We start from the raw sequence: 21685 nt of genomic DNA, 5'->3' as shown, positions 1-21685 counted from the left end.
CAGACATCAGCCAGGAGCCCTGAGCACTGCAATGCCTCAACAGCTGTTTTTTTTAAGAATATGAAAATTCCCATGCATTAGCATTAATTTCAAAAGCTGAATCTAGTTTATATAAGAAGTCTACAAGGCTGGTAATGTTCAAGATTAGGATAGATGAAATACACAAAGTATTTTTACCTGGTTCTTTTCGTGTGGGTTTTTCAAACCGACGGTCTCCTCTAAGAGGGCAGAAAATCACAATTAAAGGGAATAATGGTTTCTTTACAGATGCTCCAACACCTCATCTTTTTAAGCTCTGTATAGGTGTATGATGCCAATTAGAAATGAACCAATGGCCTAACAGATTACCAACCATTAAAAAACACTTTTTTTTTTTTTTTTTACAATAAAACAGCATTTTAAAATGATCATTACGTTACATATTCTGATATCTACTTATTCCAAATTTTTTTTTCTGCATCCTATACCACCAACTACAATTTGGCAGCAAGTAGTCAGCACAATATGTGAAGGCTTTAAAGCAGTCCAGGTTTTCCAATGGCCACTATGCAGAACTGGGTACAATTTGGAACAGCACCACATGATAAATTTGCCTTTATTGCACACTTTCAGAGCATTATATTGATTGATGGCATGTTAGGGATTGTGTGAGGAGGAAAAAATTATTAGATCTTTGGCATGGGAGGAAAATTCATAAGTTCAAAGATAGTCATGGGTAGTTATCTAAACCAAAGAGTCATGAATATTAGTACAAGGTCAAGGTGTGTCTCCGATTCCACAGAAAGCCTAGGAGAGTGATTTTGGCCTGCCTAAGAGCTGCTCATACTCATTTCTAGGATATAATTTTAGTAGTCGGCCCTAGAAATCATCATGTTGCCCTAAATAGCACGTATGCACAAGAGGAAAATTTCTATCTGTTTTGCCTCATAAAATTTCACACATGCCTGTACAGTTTCATATAAAAACCCAACTGTCTGAAAACAAGAGTCATACAAAAGTTTAATACAGCATTTATACTGTGTCTTGGCAGTACAATGTGTATACGCTAATGCAGATTATCATAAACTGAACATTACAAGCAGTTTGCATACCCACTCACCTTTCTTCCCAGCTCTGTGATCTGTGCATCTCCCGAGCTCCACGGCCAAACCCACTCTCAACCTCATCAAAACTTCTTTGGTAGAAACCACTTTCTCCTCTGCCTCTGCCTTTTAGAACACAAGCAATACATGGTCAATATCTGTCACATTCCTTAAAATCCTATCTGAGAGAGACATCTGTGAATGTGGAGAATTGACCACTGAGACATTTATGGTCGGGAAAAGAGAAGAAATTCAAAAAGGTTGTCTTAGCAAGCACATTCAATACAGGGAACTGAATATAAGCACATTCCCTACAGGAAACAATATAAATGAACATGAACAATGGGTCTAAACTACATCATTTTTAGAAAAATGTTCTCAACAAGGTAGTCTTGCCCCCACATAACAGAAAATTGGAACTTGGAATTGGCACTCCTAATCTAAAAGGTAGATGGGGATCTACAAATAGATTTGGGGCATGTTATAAATAGACCGCAGCAGCATAGCAATATCTACAATGCCCACAAAGCCATTATATCAGTGCTGTCCTACTTCTGTGCTACAGAGGGTCGGAATATTTCTGCCTACATGGTGGAGGGCCGATAATGGAAGCCAGTTTTTTTTTTAGGGATATCACCTTTCATTCATATATGAAATAATTACACATTAAATCCATATGCCTCCTCCTCCCCTGTGGATAGCACAGCAACCCCCAGCACATAACAACACACCATATAATGACTATTTCCAAATGCTAAACTTTCAGAACAAACCCCTGCCAGGTTCACCTCCCACAGGCAGGGTAGGCAGAGTATGGCACACACAGGCATCATATGCCCTATGCTGCCTGCGTGTGCCATACTCTGCCTGCCCTATGCTACTTGCGTGTGCCATACTCTGCCTGCCCTATGCTACTTGTGTGTGCCATACTCTGCTTGCCCTATGCAGACTGTGTGCCCCATAGTCTGAGGTGTGAACAATGCAGAGATTAAAAGGTGTGAACAGTATAGGCGATTACAAACAATACAGCCTGAATCTGAGGTGTGAACCATGCAGGGGGCCAGTTAATCTCAGTACTGAAACCATTTAAAGCAGGGATCCCCAACCTTTTTTACTCGTTAACCACATTCAAATGAAAAAAAGACTTGGGGAGCAACATGTTCTTGGGAGTGCCAAATAAGGACTGTAGGGGCTATTTGGTAGCCCCTATATGGACTGCTAGCCTATGGGAGACTCTGTTTGGCAGTACAGCTGTTTTTTATGCCTCCAAGCTAAGAATTCAAAAATAAGCACCTGCTTTAAGGCCACAGGGAGCAACATCCAAAGGCTTGGAGAGCAGCATGTTGCTCATGAGCCACTGGTTGTGGATCAGTGATTTAAAGCTTACAAAAAGGTAAGCAGTCACAGCTGCCAGACAGGCGGGGGGCCACACAGAGGGGGGCCGCAGGCCAGCCGCCAGTTGGACAGCCCTGCATTAGATGCTTCTTGGTAATTCCCATTCAGACTGGAAAAACAACATCTTAGAAATGGTTGGTGGATACTTAAAGACAACTTTGTCTGTTTATTCTTGATCTAAGGTGAAGCCAAGTTTTGTATGATAGTTTTATATTTCAGGTTGCATGTCATAACTGCACTTAATCATACCCTACATTTCCATGCAACACTTATTGGATACAGATAACACAAGTACAGATGGAGCTAAGCTATATGTCACACTATCCCTGTTCGTTTACTCTGCAGCCATATTCTAATCGGCAATTCACTGATACACATAGTATCCGAGATAGCTTCAGATGCTCAAAATTGTCTTTGGAAAAGCATATAGTATAGAATAAGTATAATAAGAAAGGAAGACACAAGGTAAAGTTAATGTGTTTCCATTCTCTGGAAGGAGAAACACCACATATTTGCAGTAGATGTAGTGGATGCTTAAACTGTATGGCCACAACACACTTAATTGCGAGTGGTGCCTGCTCATCTGGCGATATTTCTAATACATGACGCCCAGTACCAGAATGCCCATATCAAAGATGAAGACATGAGCTTGAAGGCTCACCCCTGTAAAGCACCCAAATAATTAGCAAACGGGCTGAATCATGCAGGATGGGGGAGTAAATCAGGGAATGAATAGATGCCAAGTATTTCAACCTCCTCACTCTTAATATAACGGGACAGCAGCTCTCAGGTGTCCAGTGCACCATGGAAACCTGTCCCAACTGTCTTAACTATTTATGGAAGTGAAACAAGGTTAAATATTGAAGTCAGGTTCCCAGACTAATCTCCAATTTCAAAAACGGCACACCTCCTTGCAATTATTATTATCTATAAATTAAATATTTTTTTTGAAGCATCTTACTGATCCACCCTAAACCACATATAGCCGCCGATTAAGCCCAAATTATAATATCTTCTGCATTAGCAAGTATGGAGCAGTGCAGACTGTTTCACTACAGTAAGATGTGGCGCAGGAGGATCGACATTAAAAGTCACTTTATTACTAGATGTAAAAAAAGTACACATACAAGCCAATAGTAAACATGGCTATTTTCCAATAAACTAAATAGATTGTATTAAAATGATATAATAATGCCCCCACCACCTTGAAGTAGATGCACATATGAATTTAATCCTTTAATTCCACACCATACCAAAGTTGTAAAAATGCCAAAACAACTTGCTGAAAACACTTAATATTTTTAAAGTCTGCAATGAACTTATCCCAAAACACATAATCCACCAACTTCTGAATCGTGTCAGCTCGTGGAAAGAGCATGCTCAGTTGAGTTTATTAGAGCTAAAAATCACAAGGTTTCTTAAGCAGGTTTCCAAGAGCTGGCCAGGGATTTGACCATAATCAGGACAGCAAAGTTCTTTCACTTAAAGTGACAGTTACATTTAAAACAAAGAAAAAAAAAAATACTTCAGATTTTTTGAAAGATCACCTCTGTCCAACAAAAACCTACAGTTACTTATAATACCAAATTGGAGCATAAAAGGATATAAATGCTTTTCATATAAACAATTATTGCAAATACAGAAAAAAAGTACTGTTAAAGGAACAGTAACACCAAAAAATGAAAGAGCTTTAAAGTAATAAACATTTAATGCACTGTTGCCCTGCACTGGTAAAACTGGTGTGTTTGCTACAGTAACCCTACTATAATTTATATAATAAGCTGCTGTGTAGGCACGGGGGCAGCCATTCAAGCTGGAAAAAAGGAGAAAAGGCACAGGTTACATAGCAGATAACAGTTAAGTTCTATAGAATACAATAGTGTTTTATCTGTTATCTGCTATGTGCCTTTTCTCATTTGAATGGCTGCCTCCATGGCTACATAGCAGCTTATTTATATAAATTATAGTAGACTTTCTGAAGTAAACACACAACTTTTAACCGTGCAGAGCAGCAGCACATTATATTTTAGTTACTTTTATACACTTTCATTTTTTGGTGTTACTGTTCCTTTAAGTTCCCCTTGCCAGCATTCAAGCATACACCAAAAGGTATAACGCCCACCGGCTGGTTATTTGCAGAAAACATGGGAAGTGGAGCTGATGATCCAGATAATAAGGGGCATCACTATATCATTTTAATGCTTTCAAAATTTTGATGTAAAAAAAAAACGTACATCAAATAATATCTATTTATTATGCCACTACTACAGGTATTGAATCAGTTATCGAGAAAGCTCAGAATTATGGGAAGGCCATCTCCCTATAGACTCCATTTTAATCCATTTTTAAAACTGGTTTCCTTTTTCTCAATAATAAAACAGAACCTTGAACTTGATTTACACTATGATATAAATGTTCCTTTTTTGAGGCAAAACAATCCTATTGGGATTATTTAATGTATAAATTATTTTTTTTTCTTAAACTTCAAGTATGGATATCCAAATTATGAAAATATCCCGTATCTGGAAAACCCCAGGTCAGGAGCAATCTGGATAACAGGTCCCATACCTGTACTATTCATGTTTAGGAAGCAGCTCATGCACACAGTAAGCAGTTTCCCCCAAACATATGCACGAAATGGAAACAAAGTGACAGTACTTGATAGAAATTCTGCATATACAAAATAACAGCCATTAGGCGGGCAGTGGTGGGTAAGTTTCAGAAAAGAAGAAAAAAAAAAAAATTATTTAGTAAAGTTGATGCTTTAGTTGGTCTTTAAGTCTTTTTCCATGGGTGGTTGCCAAACACTCCACCCAGTATTAAAATACAATTCCCTGTTACCTCTTAATCTGCCTCCATCTCTTATTTAGCAACAGGCATTCTACAATTTGCTGTTGTGGTCAGTGATTTACCAAGGCATAGGAAAAAGAATGCAATTATCTATTAAAAATTGGCAGTCATGTTTGTCACTTTATAAAATCCACTAGCAATGACAACAGCTTTCAGCTACTGTGGGATGCTGGGATTTGCAATTGTCAATTGACATTAGACAGTTATGTGAGGGACATCCACAAAAATAAAAAACCTAAAATCTTTGAACATTACAACTATGACTTGCTAAGACATAACCCCATGAGGTTAAGATGATTATTAAAATAAGAACAGGATAAATTCTGAAAAAAAGCATTATATTATTACACAGTAAATAATGTGCTCCCTCTTGTAAAATTTAAGGATATTATAAACCACAAGGGGTTCCATTACCATATTAAAGTATGAGGCCGGGGGCAGAGTATTTCTACACAGGTTATGGAACTCCGAGGTGACTTCTAATATTCGCATATTTTACATTATTATAGAAATGGAAGCTTCAGCAAGTCATGTGACAGAAATTACATCACTAAGGACAGATTAGAACACATGAAATCACTAGGCGCCATTTATAAGGAAATAATATACAGGATATTCATGGCTCGTGTGTACTATAACACCTAAGTTATCCAAGTAGAGGGGCCTCCTTACTTCCTAGTTGGCCAAAAATTGCAAACTGACCAAATTTTGATTGTGCTGATCAACTAAAATGGGCAAATATTTACAATTGGTAGAAAGCTTTTATATATTGCATTTAGTCTTCAAACTTACCTCTACCCCTGGAGGAACTCCGACCTCGTGGCGCCCCTACTACAGTTCCTCCACCACCGCTACTGCCTCTGTTAGTAAGACGTAGAACGGCTGCACTGTTTACAGACATCGAGAAGTTTCTCTGTTAAGGGAAAAGATAACACATGGTTATCCTATAATATAGTATTTATCCACATTACTCCTGGTCACTGGCAGATGTAAGTCATCAGTTGGATACCTCACAGACCCAGCCAAGAGCAGGCCTGAAACATGTGGTGTTTGATAAGGTGAACCCTTTGTAGATTTACTGCTCTTAAAGCAGAAATAAAACTCTAATAATTAAGGTAACCATATGCAGGCATATTTCAGTTGCCGATTAGAGCCCTTTAAACTGATTCGGCAGATTATCAGCCTGCGTATGGGGACCCTCTACTACAGTACCCGACATATCTGGCGAAAATTAGTCAGGTGTCGATCTGGCAGGTTTGATTTTTCAGTCAGCCCGAGAACTGCATCGTCTCATTGATGCAGTTCTCACTCTGACTTTTCGTGACCCCCAACAATATTGGTGTTTGTACCAGCCCAATGCCACCACAACCATTTAGCAGTGTCATCCCATCTTCGTTAATGGTTCAAAGCACATGAACTAGCCTGGTCATTTACCTGAGCTTAGGGATCAACTTAATATACAGTTTATACACAAAAAACATTCAGATCAGTACAGAAATATAAGAACTTAGTTAGCCCTGTAGCACCAGCTGCTGATTAGCTTTCTGCTAATGTATTGTTGATTCCTCATGCCCCTAATCTTAGCTTCTCAAAAGCCTAGAGTGCCTTGACCACATGCCATGTCACTGACATTTGATAGATGTCACTGACATTTAAAAGATGGCCCAACAAGCCTAGAAGTTGGGGAACGGATGCAGGCAACTATAAAGGTATGGGTCATTATTGTAACAGGAGTGCTGAACATCTGGGCCTGTACAGTAAATTGAATACATAAAAAAAACAGTATATTTAGTTATAATATAATAATTTTTTAGGTTTTATCTTCCTGTAGAAGGCTTTCAATTTAATTACACTACATAGTAATATAGGTTGTAAAAATAAAACATGGCCATCAAGTTCCACCTTTAAAGCACAGCTGGTGGGTTTTTTTTCCCCACTTACAACACAGACAAACATTTATCTTTAAATAGTAAAAACTATAACATTGAAGGAGGTATATTCACAAGACTAGAGGCATATGGGACAAAGGGCAAAACTAAGCACAGTTTCTAGAGAATCAGTTTTGCCTTTGTTTTTAACATTTGTGCTTTAGTTGTCCCAATACACTCTCATTCCTATATGCTTCTAGTCATATTATGCGCAACATTTAAACAACATTTAGAAGACCTGCCACTACAATTATTTGCTTGTCATCATTATACTGCCCTGTTGAGAAGGAGTGGATGGGGGTAGTAGAGTAGAGCTGATCTGATCTAGTAATCATATGCTAGTGCCAACTGAATGGAGCACTGGGAAGTTGAAATCAGTTTCTTGCTCAAAAAAAAAAAAGGGGGGTGAGCATATGCTGCAAAATTACTAATTTTAAGATAAATGTTAGTTCTTCTTAAAAGGTGCTTCTCAAACATAAAACTAAGACTAAACAGTACCTAAAAAAAAAAATGATACCACAAGGTTAGAGTATCTGCCTAAACCAGTAAGATACACCTGGACACCTGATGTACAGTAGATGGTCTTCGTTAGAATAGTTAAATCAAACTAAAAAAGTACTCACAGCAACTGCCTGCACACCGAAGGTTTGGAGCTAAATTAAGGAGTGTGGCTGGCAGGCACTGCCTACAGCATTTACCAACTACGATCTCTAAAGGGGGAACAGATTCTACCAAATCTATATATATCCTTTTTAAAATTACAATATGTTCATATACTAACCTGTTCTTCTTCAGTAAATGGAACAAGTGCCAGTGGTAGTAGGGGCTCATCATTCAAAATAGGAAGGAACTCTTTGTCCAAAAGGTCTAATGGAACCTACAAAACACAAAAAGAACATTGTGGATTTCTAATGTGACAACACTAGCCAAAGTGTCAAGAAATCCAACCAATCAGACTGCAGGCTTAACAGAAGGATAGCGCGACTAGGTGTACACAGTGGGAGCAAAATGTTATTATTCTGATCAAATTTGTCTAGTCCCAGTATAGTGAAACTGACATCATTTCTGTCCCCAGCAAAGTCCAAAAGGGTTGCATGACAAAGAGTAATTATGTACATGGAAGTGTAATGCTCTACTTTCTTACCTTATTGTCCTTTACATAAAGTGCTAACATCTCTTCCCGCCCGTACCGAAAATCTGCAAGTTTGTACTTTGGCAACGCCGGGGAGAGGGGTGGAGAAATGACAGAACCTCCACTAGACAAAGCCCTAAGCCTGCAACAGAGAAAGAGTGCTATGTAATTTACTATTGGACAAATACATAATATTTAAAAGGTGAATTAAACCTATAACCCCCAGAATAAAAACGTAACCAATAGATTTTATTATGCTAAGCAACCTATTGAAAATCTTACCAAACTGGAATATATATCAGTAAATATTGCCCTTTTTTATCCTTTCCCTTGATCTCCCATTTAGTGATGGGCCATGTGCTTCCTCAGAGATCACATGACAGGAAATAATGCAGCTCTAACTGTAACAGGAAGTAGTATGGAAGCAAAAGACAGAAATCTGTCCATTAATTGGCTGATGGGGCCTAGTGTGTACGTGTGCCTTGGCTTGTTTGTGTGCATTATGAATCCTATGATCCCAGGAGGTGGCCCTTAATTCTCAAAATGACAATTTTCTATTTAGGAGTACCCAAGCGCACATACTACTAAAATAGTATATTTTTGAAAATTATGAATAATTATTTAGATAAAACAGGGTTTTTTCCTTTAAAGGGCATGACCTAATAATATGGACATACCACTATTTAACTGGATTCCCATCAGACTTTCAGGAATAGTCTTCAGCATGGGACCACTAGCAAACATTGTTCAAATGTTATTTAAGAGCTATGCCCTAGGTGTTTACAATGTCATTTTTAGCCCTGAGGTACCTAGAGATAAGGTGTCTACCAAAGCAAAGGAAAAATCTTACTACTAATACTAACACACTCCTATATTCTGGATTGGAGGTGGCATGATCCTACCATAGTCTAGAGTACTGTTTCCATTTATAGCACCAGGTATCATGCATTTCTCCCAAGTATCCAGCACTGACTGAATGAGATCTAGCAGAACATATATAACCCCACTTCCCCAGTTTGCATTCTGTTCTACACCTACTTTAATGTTTTTCTCAGTCATTCAGAAATATGTAACTCACCACTCAGGGCCAAAGTTCAGGGTCTGAGTCTCAGCTGTCATAATGCTTTTTGTTTCTTTAGGTTCTTCTAAACGATGAAATTCTGGACGAGAGAAATAGATAAATCTCAAATCTAAGTCACACTCAAATGTAAAAAGACTTGAAGAGCAACACAGGCATCAAAAGTTCATGGAGGTGCCAAATAAGGGCTAAGATTGGCTATTAGGTAGCCTCTATGAACTCTATTCACTTACCGGCGGTTTTATTTGGTACTCAGGAATTGAAAAATAACCTGGTTTTGGAGCAACATCCAATGGGTCGGTGAGCAACATGTTGCTCATGAGCCATTGGTTGGGGATCACTGATGTAGATAGTGACATCATGAGAAAATCTGCAATAGGTCTTTATTGTGGTTTTTGAATTTATATTTTTGTTCAGCAGCTCTCCAGTTTGAAATATCAGCAACTATTTTGTTAATGGAGTCCAATTTACAATAGTAACTAGGCAGTGGCTTGAATGAAACACTGGAAAATGAATGCTAAAGGGTCTGAAAAGATATATAACTAGCATATAACTAGCAAACACATATGCAACCTCACAAGTTTTTTTGTTGCTGGTGTTAGTGACCCTTCTACATCTGTTTTTTTTAAAGTGAATGTAAAACCCATACTGAAGAGCTGATCCCCAACTCTGACGCATAGTGCAGACTTTTCTGGTTATTGCAGTCATGCAATGAACATCCCAGCTACTTATTAATTATACCTGTGGTATGTGGATTTAATGGGTGTCTGGCTACAGTGGTAGCCACATTTAATGGGTGTCTGAGACAGGGGTTGCCAAATGAGCTCCTTACAACTGCACTTCTTTAAAAACACACACACTGCAGAGTCAACCATACAATATATGGTTAAACAGCAGTCAATGTATTGCGTAATATATAAATGCATTTAAGAGTAATTAACAATATTGAAGCTTTAAATAAACAGAATATGCCCTTTAAAAAAAGTTTGTAAATCAGTCAATAAGCACTCTTACTTCTAATACCACAAGTATGGAGGTTTAACATTGACATTTGTCAGCTGAGGGGCTCCAAAAGCAGACAGACCAATGGAGCTAAAACAGTTTCCTCTGGAAAGCAGAAAAATCAATGACCATGACTAGTATTCAATGAATTATCTTCCCAAACTGTGAAGCAGTGGAATGCAAAAAAGCCCTATACCCTTTATAAGAGATGGGGATATGAAGATTTGCTTCTGCCCCCTGCTGTTGTAATTAGTAAATTGCATTGTTCTCATTTATGCACATTAATATATTTCTATTTAAGATGAAAGAATTTGTTCCACAATAAAATAATTTTAGATACAAGTAACTGTCTTTTAATGTGACAAAATCCTACATTTTTTTAAAACCTGTATAGTTATGTAACATACATTAATGAATGCGCCTAACTCTGTCTTAGTAGTTGCCATATAAACAACATAGACTGAGGAACCATGGTGTAAAGCAAATGCCTGAACAAAAAAAGCCTCCCATGCATTTCATTAATTCCCAGGGTCAAGGGTAAAAAGCTTTCTAACCATATGGCTAAGGATGTGAACAGAATGCTTACTCTGTTACTGCTTAATCCAGAGAGATCTGAACAAAGGCCTCCTTTTATCAGGTGCCAGACCAGCAAGGTATTGAAAGTGTTGGGTCAATCTGCCAATTTTAATACCCAGAATTGTATTTCTTCATTTTAATAAAGACACCTGTGCAACTGTAAATAAACTCTTTACACTATCAGCCTAGATGTCTTTTTTCTGAATAAATGACTGTTCCTAAGCAAAAAAAACTGTTGTAATAAATATGTAGTCACCAACAAGAAGCCAACACATAATGCAAAGTTGATCATGCTGGTGTCTGTGAGCTATGCATGCTTGCCTTACACCTCTGTGGGCAGTCTCCAGACAAGGTAGGTCCAATGGCGGACATCCTAAGCACTCACAGAAAGAAATATTGGCGAGAGTTTACTAGTAAATAGATGGCTGATTGAAAGGCAACTTCCCCTTAAGAACTTACTTGGGGGTAGCAGTGACTAATTGCATAGCTGTTACCCCAACTGTGCTTTAATAAGCACACTGGGCAAAAGTAGTTTTTATAAGGGCGGCCTAACAGCATTTTTTAGGCACCCCTGCACATGCACCAAGTCTGACAGGCTCGGCCTGTGGTTGCCTGGAAAGTTACGGGTGACCTGCACTGTAGAAGACTATGCTGAGCCAGTCTGTTCATTTAAATACAATTAGCACTGGTATTTTAAAGGAACAGTAACACCAAAAAATGAAAGGGTTTTAAAGTAATTCAAATATAATGTACTGTTGCCCTGCACTGGTAAAACTGGTGTATTTGCTACAGAAACACTACTATTGTTTATATAAATAAGCTGCTGTGTAGCCATGGGGGCAGCAATTCAAGCTGGAAAAGAGAAAAGGCACAGGTTATATAGCAGATAACAGATAAGCTCTATACAATATAATGGGGTTTCATCTGTTATCTGCCCCCAATGGCTACACGGCAACTTTGTTAATATAAACTATAGTAGTCTTTCTGAGGCAAATGCACCAGTTGCACCAGTGCAGGGCAACAGTGTATAAAAGTAATTACAGTAAAATACACTTTCATTTTTTGCTGTTAGTGTTTCTTTAAGATTTACAGCTGGACATCATTTTGTTCTCCATTGTAGCTTTTACATTTTAGGAATTTGTTAAGATGAATATGGCTAGAAATGCCATATTTTATATACTAAACTGACTGCACCAGCCTAAGGTTGCAGCATCTCTATAGTAGTAATGATATGGGTCTTTATAGTTGTCACATCAGCTTCCCATCTTGGATTCTGTTAGAACTCTCCGGGACACTGCACATGCTCGGTGGGCTCTGGGCAGCTGCTGAGAAGCTAAATAGGGGTTGTCGCAAATTTTCATGCAGAAAATGAGGTTGTCCTGTTATATAAACTGATGCTATAGGGCTGGTTATTAAATTCTGATACTAATTAAACTGGTTTCAGAGCATCCATGTAATGTGTATCTGAATAAAAAACAGCCTTATATTTTGACATTTCTATTCTATTCTATATATACAGTATATTGTGAGTGGGTCCCTAAGCTCAGGTAAGTGACAGCAGCACAGAGCATGTGCAGGGAATCAGCAGAAAAAAAGATGGGGGGCTACTGGGGAACCTTTGGGGGCACAGATCTTCCCTGCTAAAGGGCTGTGGTTGCCTTGGGCTGTTACAGAAGCCCAAAATGTACAATATTTCTAGCCTACTGCTTTAGTTATGTTTTAGTTCTCCTTTAAAATGTGTATGGTTGCTACAATTTCCTACCATGGCAACCAGGCAGTAGTATCTATTATGGACTGGAAGAGTCCCATTTCACAGCTGATATCAGCTGCGCCTGCCTGCACTCGGGTGGAGTCTATGCTTCCGGGTACAGGCAAGGTAGTAGGTTAGTGACAGCATAAGGGCTGATTTTTGGCCTGTGTTCTTCCGTAGGCTGAAAATCAGCCCGTGTGGCACTAGCCTTAAGGCTCATGAGATATTTGCTTTCCGGTAGCTGAAAGCTCTTGAGCTTTGCAACCAATTGAAATTCCAGATTAGAGAGGCAGACCAAAAAGGGAAAACATATGTAAAATACATGAACATCAACTATAAATCTGTTTATATAACTTCTGACTACAAGATTCTGATGATTTTCAAGTCATTTTATCCTTTTAGGAATAACATTGCAGTTGTATGCCTGTGCAGTGAGAAACCATTCTGAATGGCACAATCATTTGTTGCTGGCAGGAATATGAAGCATTCCATATAGGCATGACACAGCATTAAGTGATAAGACTATTAGCGAACAAGCTGAAAAGCAAGATATGCACTATCACACTGCCTGCCTACTTGCAAATGGCAGTTTTTCCAAATTTTACACCATCTTTCTGAAGTCCCACCAGTTCAATGCATCATATCCCTGATTTTAAACCAGGTTTTGTGGTCCCCTGAAATACATAAAATAGAGGTTGTGTGTGTGTATTTGGCAACCTGCACTCCACTACATGTTGTTGCACTAATATTCCCACCATCCCAGCAACAGCAAAAAGTTGGCAGCGCGAGTTTTTGCTTTATCTTCATAGCAGAGGGCTTAAGGTTCTCACCCATGTATTTGAGAGATTGATATGTAACATTTTAAACTGCCATGTTGCAATACAACAGAAACCGAGAAACCTCAGAAAATGGCTCATTCAAAGCAACACTTTTTTTCAATCTTAGAGGTGCAACCTAAGGGCTCTGGCACACGGGAGATTAGTCGCCCGCGGCAAAACTCCCTGTTCGCGGGCGACTAATCTCCCCGAGTTGCCTACCCCTGCCATCCCACCGGCGAACATGTAAGTCGCCAGCGGGATGGCAGACGCGGCAGCGCGATTTCGCACAAATCGCCGAAAAAGACTCGCGAGTCTTTTTCGGCGATTCCCTGAAATCGCCCCGCCGCGTCTGCCATCCCGCCGGCGACTTACATGTTCGCCGGTGGGATGGAAGTTGAAAGGTTGTAAGAGCAATGATTTGGTAGAATGATAAAGCTAAAGAAAGATAAAGCATTACCAATGCTGCTCTGGCATTATTGCTTGCAATCTATTTGTGCTCACTGGATCTTGCAAGCAAAGCACAAATGTCATCAAGAATAGCCATTCAGCAGTTCCGTGAGCATGTGTAACAATTTAAACAATGTAAAAACTTTTCAAATACTAAATCCCTTTCAAGGCAATCTAAAGTCAGAAACAGAGCACACTTATTTGACTGCTAAAGAGTAAAATAACCCACATTGCAATTTGGCCTGTTCTTTGTTAAATGCATACCGTTCTCTGCCCCTGGATTAAAAGGGGTTGTTAACATTTGATGATCCCTATGATGTAGGGAGTGAGGGAGGGAGACGATTTGCAAGTGGTCTTCATTCTTTATTATTTGTAGTTTTTTACTTATTTCATTTTCAGTTCACAAGCTCTCCAATTTTCAGTAGCTATTTGGTTGCTAGGATCCAAGTTACTTTAGCAACCAGGGAGTGGTTTGGATAAGAGAATGGAATATGAATAGTAGGGGACTGAATAGAAACATAATTAATAAAACATAAGTAATAAAATGTAGCAATTACAATACCATTATAGCCTCACAGAGCAATAGTTTTTTTCATTGCTGGCACAGTGCAGTGACCCCCATTTAAAAACTTCAAAGAGTTGGAAAAAGAAGGCAAATAATTAAAAACTAAACACAAATAAATAATGAAGACCAATTGAAAAGTTAACTTAAAGGTGAACCACCCCTTTAAAACAAGAGCAAAGCAGCTACCAACAGGAAACTAGAAGCATTTTTTTTTTGTCAGAAACAGTGCCCATTTCCTATTGGCTGGTGCATTGTTCAGTAGACAGGTGCAGTGTCAGCCCTCTAGCAATATGATCAGCAGCAGAGACAATATTTTAAAGTCACTACAAAATGATAAAATGAAAAGCCAAATCCCACATACAGACACATGAAACAGAGAAAACAATATCACACACAGTACCTTGGTCACACAGTGAACTCTAGGACCTAGCTCTGTGCTGTCACAACACTTTGCCAATGATAGGGTTATTTGTGTTTGTGGGCAGTAGGGTGATATGGTGGTAAACAGCAGCATGAATCTAAATACCCGGTCTCGAATAAATGAATCTCGTGAGCCATTGGTGATCAAGGACCCAGAACTATGATACAGGTACTGCTGTCATATCCAGACCACTGGAATTCTAGTCTTCTATACACAGAGAATGGTGTGCAATACAGTCCCAGCAACACTGTGCCTCAGGTTGCACTGCCATGCCATTCCACTGGATCATGGTAAATTGGTCAAGGATTTAAATCTGGCATAGGTAGGAAGTCACTCAAATGGGCAAATCCAACCAGGATTATGGAGCTTTTATTGGATATTGAGCAAGTAAACCCTGTGCAGCCAGGGTTTTATTTTTATAAAGCGCTACTTATGTATGCAGCGCTTTACAGGATATTCATAAAGAAGCACGCATGGTCCACTGTGGATAGGTAGTTAAACTGCAATGCAAACGTGAACAAATGGATACACAGGCATATTATATATATATCCCCCCCACCTTTTTTGTGTCAGCTACATAACCCACTAAAAATGCTTTAATGGCTGCAAAATGTAAACATTCCGTGAGTATTCCAGAAATAATCAGAGCCAGTGTGCAAATGCTGTATCTGGCAATGAGAGAAGGAATGAGAGACACACAACCTGATCTTTTCGCGACAGTTGAGAAATGTGCAGACTGTGCAAATCTAGTGGGCCACAAAAATATCAAACTTGCTGTTTTGTTTAGGGATTTACCCTTAAAAAATGATTTCAAAGATTTCAACGAATTTCGGGTATCTAAAAAAATATGCACAGCTTACATATCCTTATGAGGCGACAGTAAATTACTTACAAATGCCACCTCCTGCCCAAACCAGTGGCTAGGCACTCCCTTGCTGTTGTTGCCATTCAAAACAAAAACAGCTGCCAGTATACATGTAACACTACTCAAGGCCTGAGCTTTCCTAAACCTAAACCATTCCTGAGACACATGGGATAATGGCAATTAGCAGCCAAGAGATACAAATCTGCATTCTGTGACAATGAAGAGCCAAAAAAAGCAAGGTAAGAATGAAATGGCTAAGTGATGTTTGTATTTACATATAAATGGAATAAAAAGCGCTACACTGGTACAGCTTAACCTGGTACTCACCCAAAGCATTTATACACAACTCTTCTAATTGCCAATACCCAAAGGCAGAAAGATTTCCACTTGGCTCACACACCCCTCCAACATGCAATGCAGAAATGGCAACTATGGGCTGACACCTGGTAGAGAACAGCGCCCTACAACTCCCAGCAGTTATCGTAATTCCCAGGTAGTTATCCTCCTAAGAAGGAGCTCCTGGTGCAGGCAGCCATGTCGTTGCACTGAGAATAGTGCTGTGTGGCATCACATCCGCCCATAACGAGCATGCCGGGGGGTGAGAGTGCTCATTATGTACATGTACACCACTAAACATGGCAACCTGCACCGGGAGCACATTTTTGAGCAATTTTGCCCTTTAAAGGAACAGTAACACCAAAAAATTCAAGTGTATGAAAGAAATTCCAATATAATGTACTGCTGCCCTGCACTGCCTGGTACAACTGGTGTGTTTGCCTCAGAAACACTACTATGGTTTATATAAATACTGCTATGTAGCCATGGGGGCAGCCATTCAAAGGAGAAAAGGCACAGGCACTTAGCAGATAACAGATAAAACACTATTGTATTCTACAGAGCTTATCCGTTATCTGCTATGTAACCTGTGCCTTTTCTCCTTTTTTCCAGCTTGAATGGCTGCCCCCAGGGCTACACAGCAGCTTATTTATATAAACTATATTAGAGTTACTGTAGCAAACACACAACTTTTACCAGTGCAGGGCAACAGTACATTATATTTAATTTACTTCAAAACTTTTAAATTTTTTGGTGTTACTGTTCCTTTAAGGCAAAACACTGGGGACCAACAATCCCAAATCAGATTATTGAGCCTCCACTGACTCTAGTTGCTGTTTAACTACAGTTTCCATTAACCCCATTCTACCGAGTCACTGATGTGCGGGACCAGGCAGGTTTGGGTTAAAATTTAGGTGACCATTCTGGGTTTGGCTAGGGTGTGGGTCAGCCTGGGGAAGAACAACCCTACTCTGCTGCCGAAGATTCCCCGTCTTGGAACCAGAGGCACTGGCAGAAGTAGCATAAAGAGCAGGAAGAAGCAGTTATGGGTTGGGTGTGGGTCCCACCATGGTAACATTTTTCCTGACACTCACATCACTACTTCTTTGCATTTGCATTAATGGGCACAGGAGAAACCTGGGAGCAAGCAATAAGATGGTGTGTTGTAGGAGTATTACTATTAGGGTCACTGGGGGAAGTGGGGCCTAAAAAATAACTGTTCAGTGCTCTGGTATCTACACTATAGGGCAGGGGTGTCAAACTCAATCACATAAGGGTGCAGAAATCTAAAACACAGGCTAAGTTGCGGGACAAATTTTTTATTAATATACTTAGTAAGATACTAAGGGGTATATTTATCACACTATGTAAAAAGTGGAGTAAGACATTACCGGTGATGTTGCTCATAGCAGCCAATAGATGCTTTACTACTGTTGAAATCTGATTACTGATTGGATGCCTTGGGCAACATTAGTGGTAATGCTTCACTCCACTTTTTACACAGCATGATAAATATACCCCTTAGTCTTAGTTACTATGTGAGGAAAATGGAAATTAACCAGGCTGGATGGTCAGACACACTCACCAAGGGCCACATAAAACAGCCAGGTGGGCCGGATTTGGCCCCCGGGCCTTGTGTTTGACATACATGTTATAGGGGGTTGCAGTGTGGCCAATCAGGTTGGGGCACATGCATAATAAGTGTGTGCTCCAGCTCACTAGTTATATGCACGTGTATGGCATAGACTGGTTGGTGTGTCTGCTTTTCTTAGAAGAATACTATGATTTCTCCCATATACTATGGTTTCTGCCAACTCACACTTTCGGGAGGGGGGGGGGCATTTAAAGTGATATGTGCCCTTTAAATGCAATTTAAGAATATTTCAGAAATGTACAACATTTTTAATTCATTATACAAATTATTTTCACAAGAATAAGCTTACACTATTTCTTTATTTTCACAATAATTTTCCTTTCACATGTTCTAAAGGTTATTTACTTATACCGGCATTCTAAAGACCACAGATTGTTACAGGTTGTTTACCCAAGACAACCCAGAAAGGTACACTACTTGAAATGGTGGGTGTTTGTTTATACAACAGATAAAAGTCACCTGCTGAGAGAGACACATCAGCAAAGACAAATGCCATAAAACAGGACATAAAATTTTTTTTTTTTTAGAAAAACAGGTACAAAGTATTCAGTTTTACAAATACTTGATAGAAATCACTGGTAGAAGAATTCAAAAATTGGATTTTTCGTTGGTGTTCTACAGCAGTGGGGAATGATCCAATTTACTTGAAAGGGAAATATGTGATATCATTGGTACCAACACTGGTAATGAGGCACTGCGCCAGTCAGTTTTCCAGGATGAGAAGAGCCAGAACTCGAGCAGTCACATGTGAGAGTGGCAGTGTGTGGCATCTGTATGAGGAAGAATATGCCTATGTACCACAGCCCAACTAATCAGCCTCTTACACAAGTGTACAGATGTGTCTATAACTTCTAGTGTTTTGTTGCTTGTGCTCTTGTTGGCACTTAGAGCTGGAGAGGGACACTTTTAATAGGGGGCAACAATGTTTTCTCCCCCTCTTGTAAAGCCAGACAGCATTGCAGCAACAAAACAACAAACAGTGCTGCTGCAGCCTGCCCCGACTAGTTTATAACTAGTTCATGGATACCCACTTGTTATATAACATCTAACTAGAAGGCAATGGCACCCAGGGCATATTGCACCTGAGACAAGTGCCCAATATGTGGTGCACTAGTCCCCCCTGTTCCTACATGTGGCAGATATGAACCACCTAGTCAACAGATACCCTTAAAAAGGCACGGATGTATTTTCGCTGCCGGCGTGCCAGACTGCGCAGTGTACACACAAGTCATGTTCCCACTGGTTGCAGAAGCTGGTTAGTTGGGCTACGGTGCAGACACAGGGAAAACTTCCTTTTCTGAGATGTGCCCATCACTCCCACATGTGGCAATTAGAAATTGCCCAATTAGCCATTACCCAAAGGAAATATTTTATAGGTTATGAAGTTCTTGTACTATAAAGGTCTCAGGTAAGGACCAAAAAGCTGACTGGACATGGGAGAGGGGGTGGCTTGATATTTCCAAAAAGCCACAGTCAGTATTCAGAGTGTGCCCAATCTTGAGGCAACTGGTATGAAGTTAAAAGCATGTCTATATAAAGAGCCCACAAGCTTAGGGGGAGAGTTGTCAGCAGGAAGTGACGTTGTGCGAGTGTTGCATTTCATCTGCTCTTCTACCAAGTAGTAATCATTGGTCTTGCCGACGAGTTTTAATGCACTTTTTCTCCACTTATCACCCCAGACTGTGCAATCTCCACAGCAACCGTTCACTTCAACTAACTCAAACAAATCAAGATGAAGCTCAACTTTCCAGTTAGGTCCGGCATACATATACGTATTTAGATCGCACGTTTAGATGTTGTTTATACATCGTATGCCACTGATTTTAAACCTTCAGTTACTAGCAACTGTTTAACTACGACTCCCAGCGTCCTCAGCACGCCGTGCCCGCAAACGTCACCTAGTAGCTTTAATTAAGCGCTAACAGTTTAGAGAGCCGTGCCGTAGAACGCTAGCAGAGCGCCCAATAGTGAAGCCCATGCACATGTGTAGGCTCATAGCTCCTCTCTCCCTGCCTCATGCGAGCGGATATATGACTATGAGGGCACCACACGAACATATACGCAATCTCGCTTCCCTTCTCACACTACCCCGCTCAATATCCCGCCACAAAATGAAAGCGAGGGCACTACCGAGCCACTCCGTACCTCTCTCTGCTTCACACCCGAAGCGAATCCACAAGCCCAACAACACAAGATGGCAGACGCCACGCACCGTCACCTGACGACCAAAACGCCTTACGTCACCAGCTGACTTAGCGGCGTGCTCAGTTACGTTCGGCTTCTAGAACAGAGATTTCGCGTCAAAAGTGTCATCCAATGGTGCCAATGTCACTTCTGGCAATCCCGCAGCCTGGAGTCTGCGTCACGTGACTTGCTAGTGCCTCAGACGCCATGGCGTGTGTGGGCAAAAATCCGTCCAATCCATATGGTGACTAGGACGAGAAAGTTTGAGATGGGCGTATATGCCTTAGCGCTTCCTTTATTGGTGTTATCCTATCGATAGGCGGGATTTGGCTGTGTGGCCTGGGTGGGGGACAGACTCTGCAATTTATCAGAGAGCTATAAGGGGCAGCGGTGGAGACATGTCATTCTATAGACGTTCTCAGACTGTAGCTTTAATGTACAGCTGCCAATATGAATTTGGTGGTTATTCGGTAGTATAACTGGGTACCCAATAATCTTCATGCTGGCCTACTTTGTGCAGCGTCTGAATGGGTCTTTTAGGGCTCAGGTATGGGACCCGTTATCCAGAAAGCTCGGGAAAGGGGTTTTCCAGATAAGGGGTCTTTCCGTAATTCAGATCTCCTACCTTAAGTCTACATAAAAAAAATTATTTAAACATTAATTAAACCTAATAGGATTGTTTTGGAATGACAAGTATTCAGTCTGGGACTAGGGACACATTTCAGCATTTTCTGACAAAGGGAACTGCTTGTAAAAAAAATCTTGGAATTCAGCAAGTTTTATATACAGAGCGCTTGTTCTGTGAATTTATTAGTCCAGCTAAGAGATTTCTTATAGGACATGTCAACCCCAAAAATAATGTTTTGCCTAATAAAAGAAAACTTACTTCTAAGCAACTTTGCAATATACATTCATTACATATTTATAATGTTTTATTTTAGTTATTTGTATAAATAACTGCTATTAAAAGCAGTGTCTGCCTGTGTTTTCTATTCTCTGCCCTGGTGGCTCTGGCATTCAGCAAATTCATGCAAATGCTGCTTTCTATAGAAATTACATTTGCAAATAACTTTTAAAGCACTAATAATTTTTAATAAATTCATATTGGAAACTTGCTTAGAATTATGTTTTCTTTTATTAGGCAGAAAAAATTATATTTGGGGTTGACATGTCCACGTTTACAGCAAGAGACAAGTCAGTTGTGTTGCTGAACTCCAAGGTGAGTACATTCAGAGAAACCCAGGGGAATGCAACATTTTAAATTATAACAAAGATTTGGAAAATAATGTCAGTGACCTCTATCTATTTTGAAACAGGTGATATTTGTTTCATTGTTTTCCATTATGAATGTTACTATTAAGGTTTAACAACTTTGCTCCATAAAGCAGCAAAACCTCAATAGCAGCATTTTTAATAATACAGTAAAGGGGAAAAAAAATAAAACAAATACCATGTGCTTCAAAAAGATGGATCGATAATAAATGATTCATTCATTCACTTGTAAATAGCTCATCTTTAATTTGTTGATTTTTTATCAATCAGTTTTTCATATCATCAGCCTACTTATAATTCACAAAGTAGTTTTTCACAACTGGCAACAGC

At 39.7% G+C, this 21685-nt stretch overlaps 1 protein-coding gene across 4 annotated transcripts in view; it reads right to left on the bottom strand.

The window, feature by feature from the left end:
• gigyf2 (GRB10 interacting GYF protein 2) overlaps positions 1-20301 on the bottom strand; it is a 65198-nt gene extending 44897 nt beyond the window's left edge. For 2 of the 4 annotated variants that reach the window (XM_012970921.3, XM_012970923.3), the window contains exons 1-7: positions 20045-20301; positions 9466-9547; positions 8400-8529; positions 8037-8132; positions 6120-6240; positions 1100-1208; positions 178-218 (exon numbers count right to left, since the gene is read on the bottom strand). In XM_012970921.3, coding sequence (XP_012826375.1) covers positions 178-218; positions 1100-1208; positions 6120-6240; positions 8037-8132; positions 8400-8529; positions 9466-9506 — 538 coding nt within the window. In that variant the 5' untranslated portion in view covers positions 9507-9547; positions 20045-20301. The remainder of the gene's footprint in view (positions 1-177; positions 219-1099; positions 1209-6119; positions 6241-8036; positions 8133-8399; positions 8530-9465; positions 9548-20044) is intronic. The other 2 variants (XM_002933354.5, XM_012970922.3) reach the window with 1 other exon arrangement.
• Positions 20302-21685: the final 1384 nt, after the last annotated feature.

The sequence above is a fragment of the Xenopus tropicalis genome, chromosome 5 (genome assembly GCF_000004195.4).
Source record: "Xenopus tropicalis strain Nigerian chromosome 5, UCB_Xtro_10.0, whole genome shotgun sequence".
NCBI classification, from domain to species: Eukaryota; Metazoa; Chordata; class Amphibia; order Anura; family Pipidae; genus Xenopus; species Xenopus tropicalis.
The sequence above is the reverse complement of the archived record's forward strand: the minus strand, read 5'-3'. Positions and strand labels throughout refer to the sequence as shown.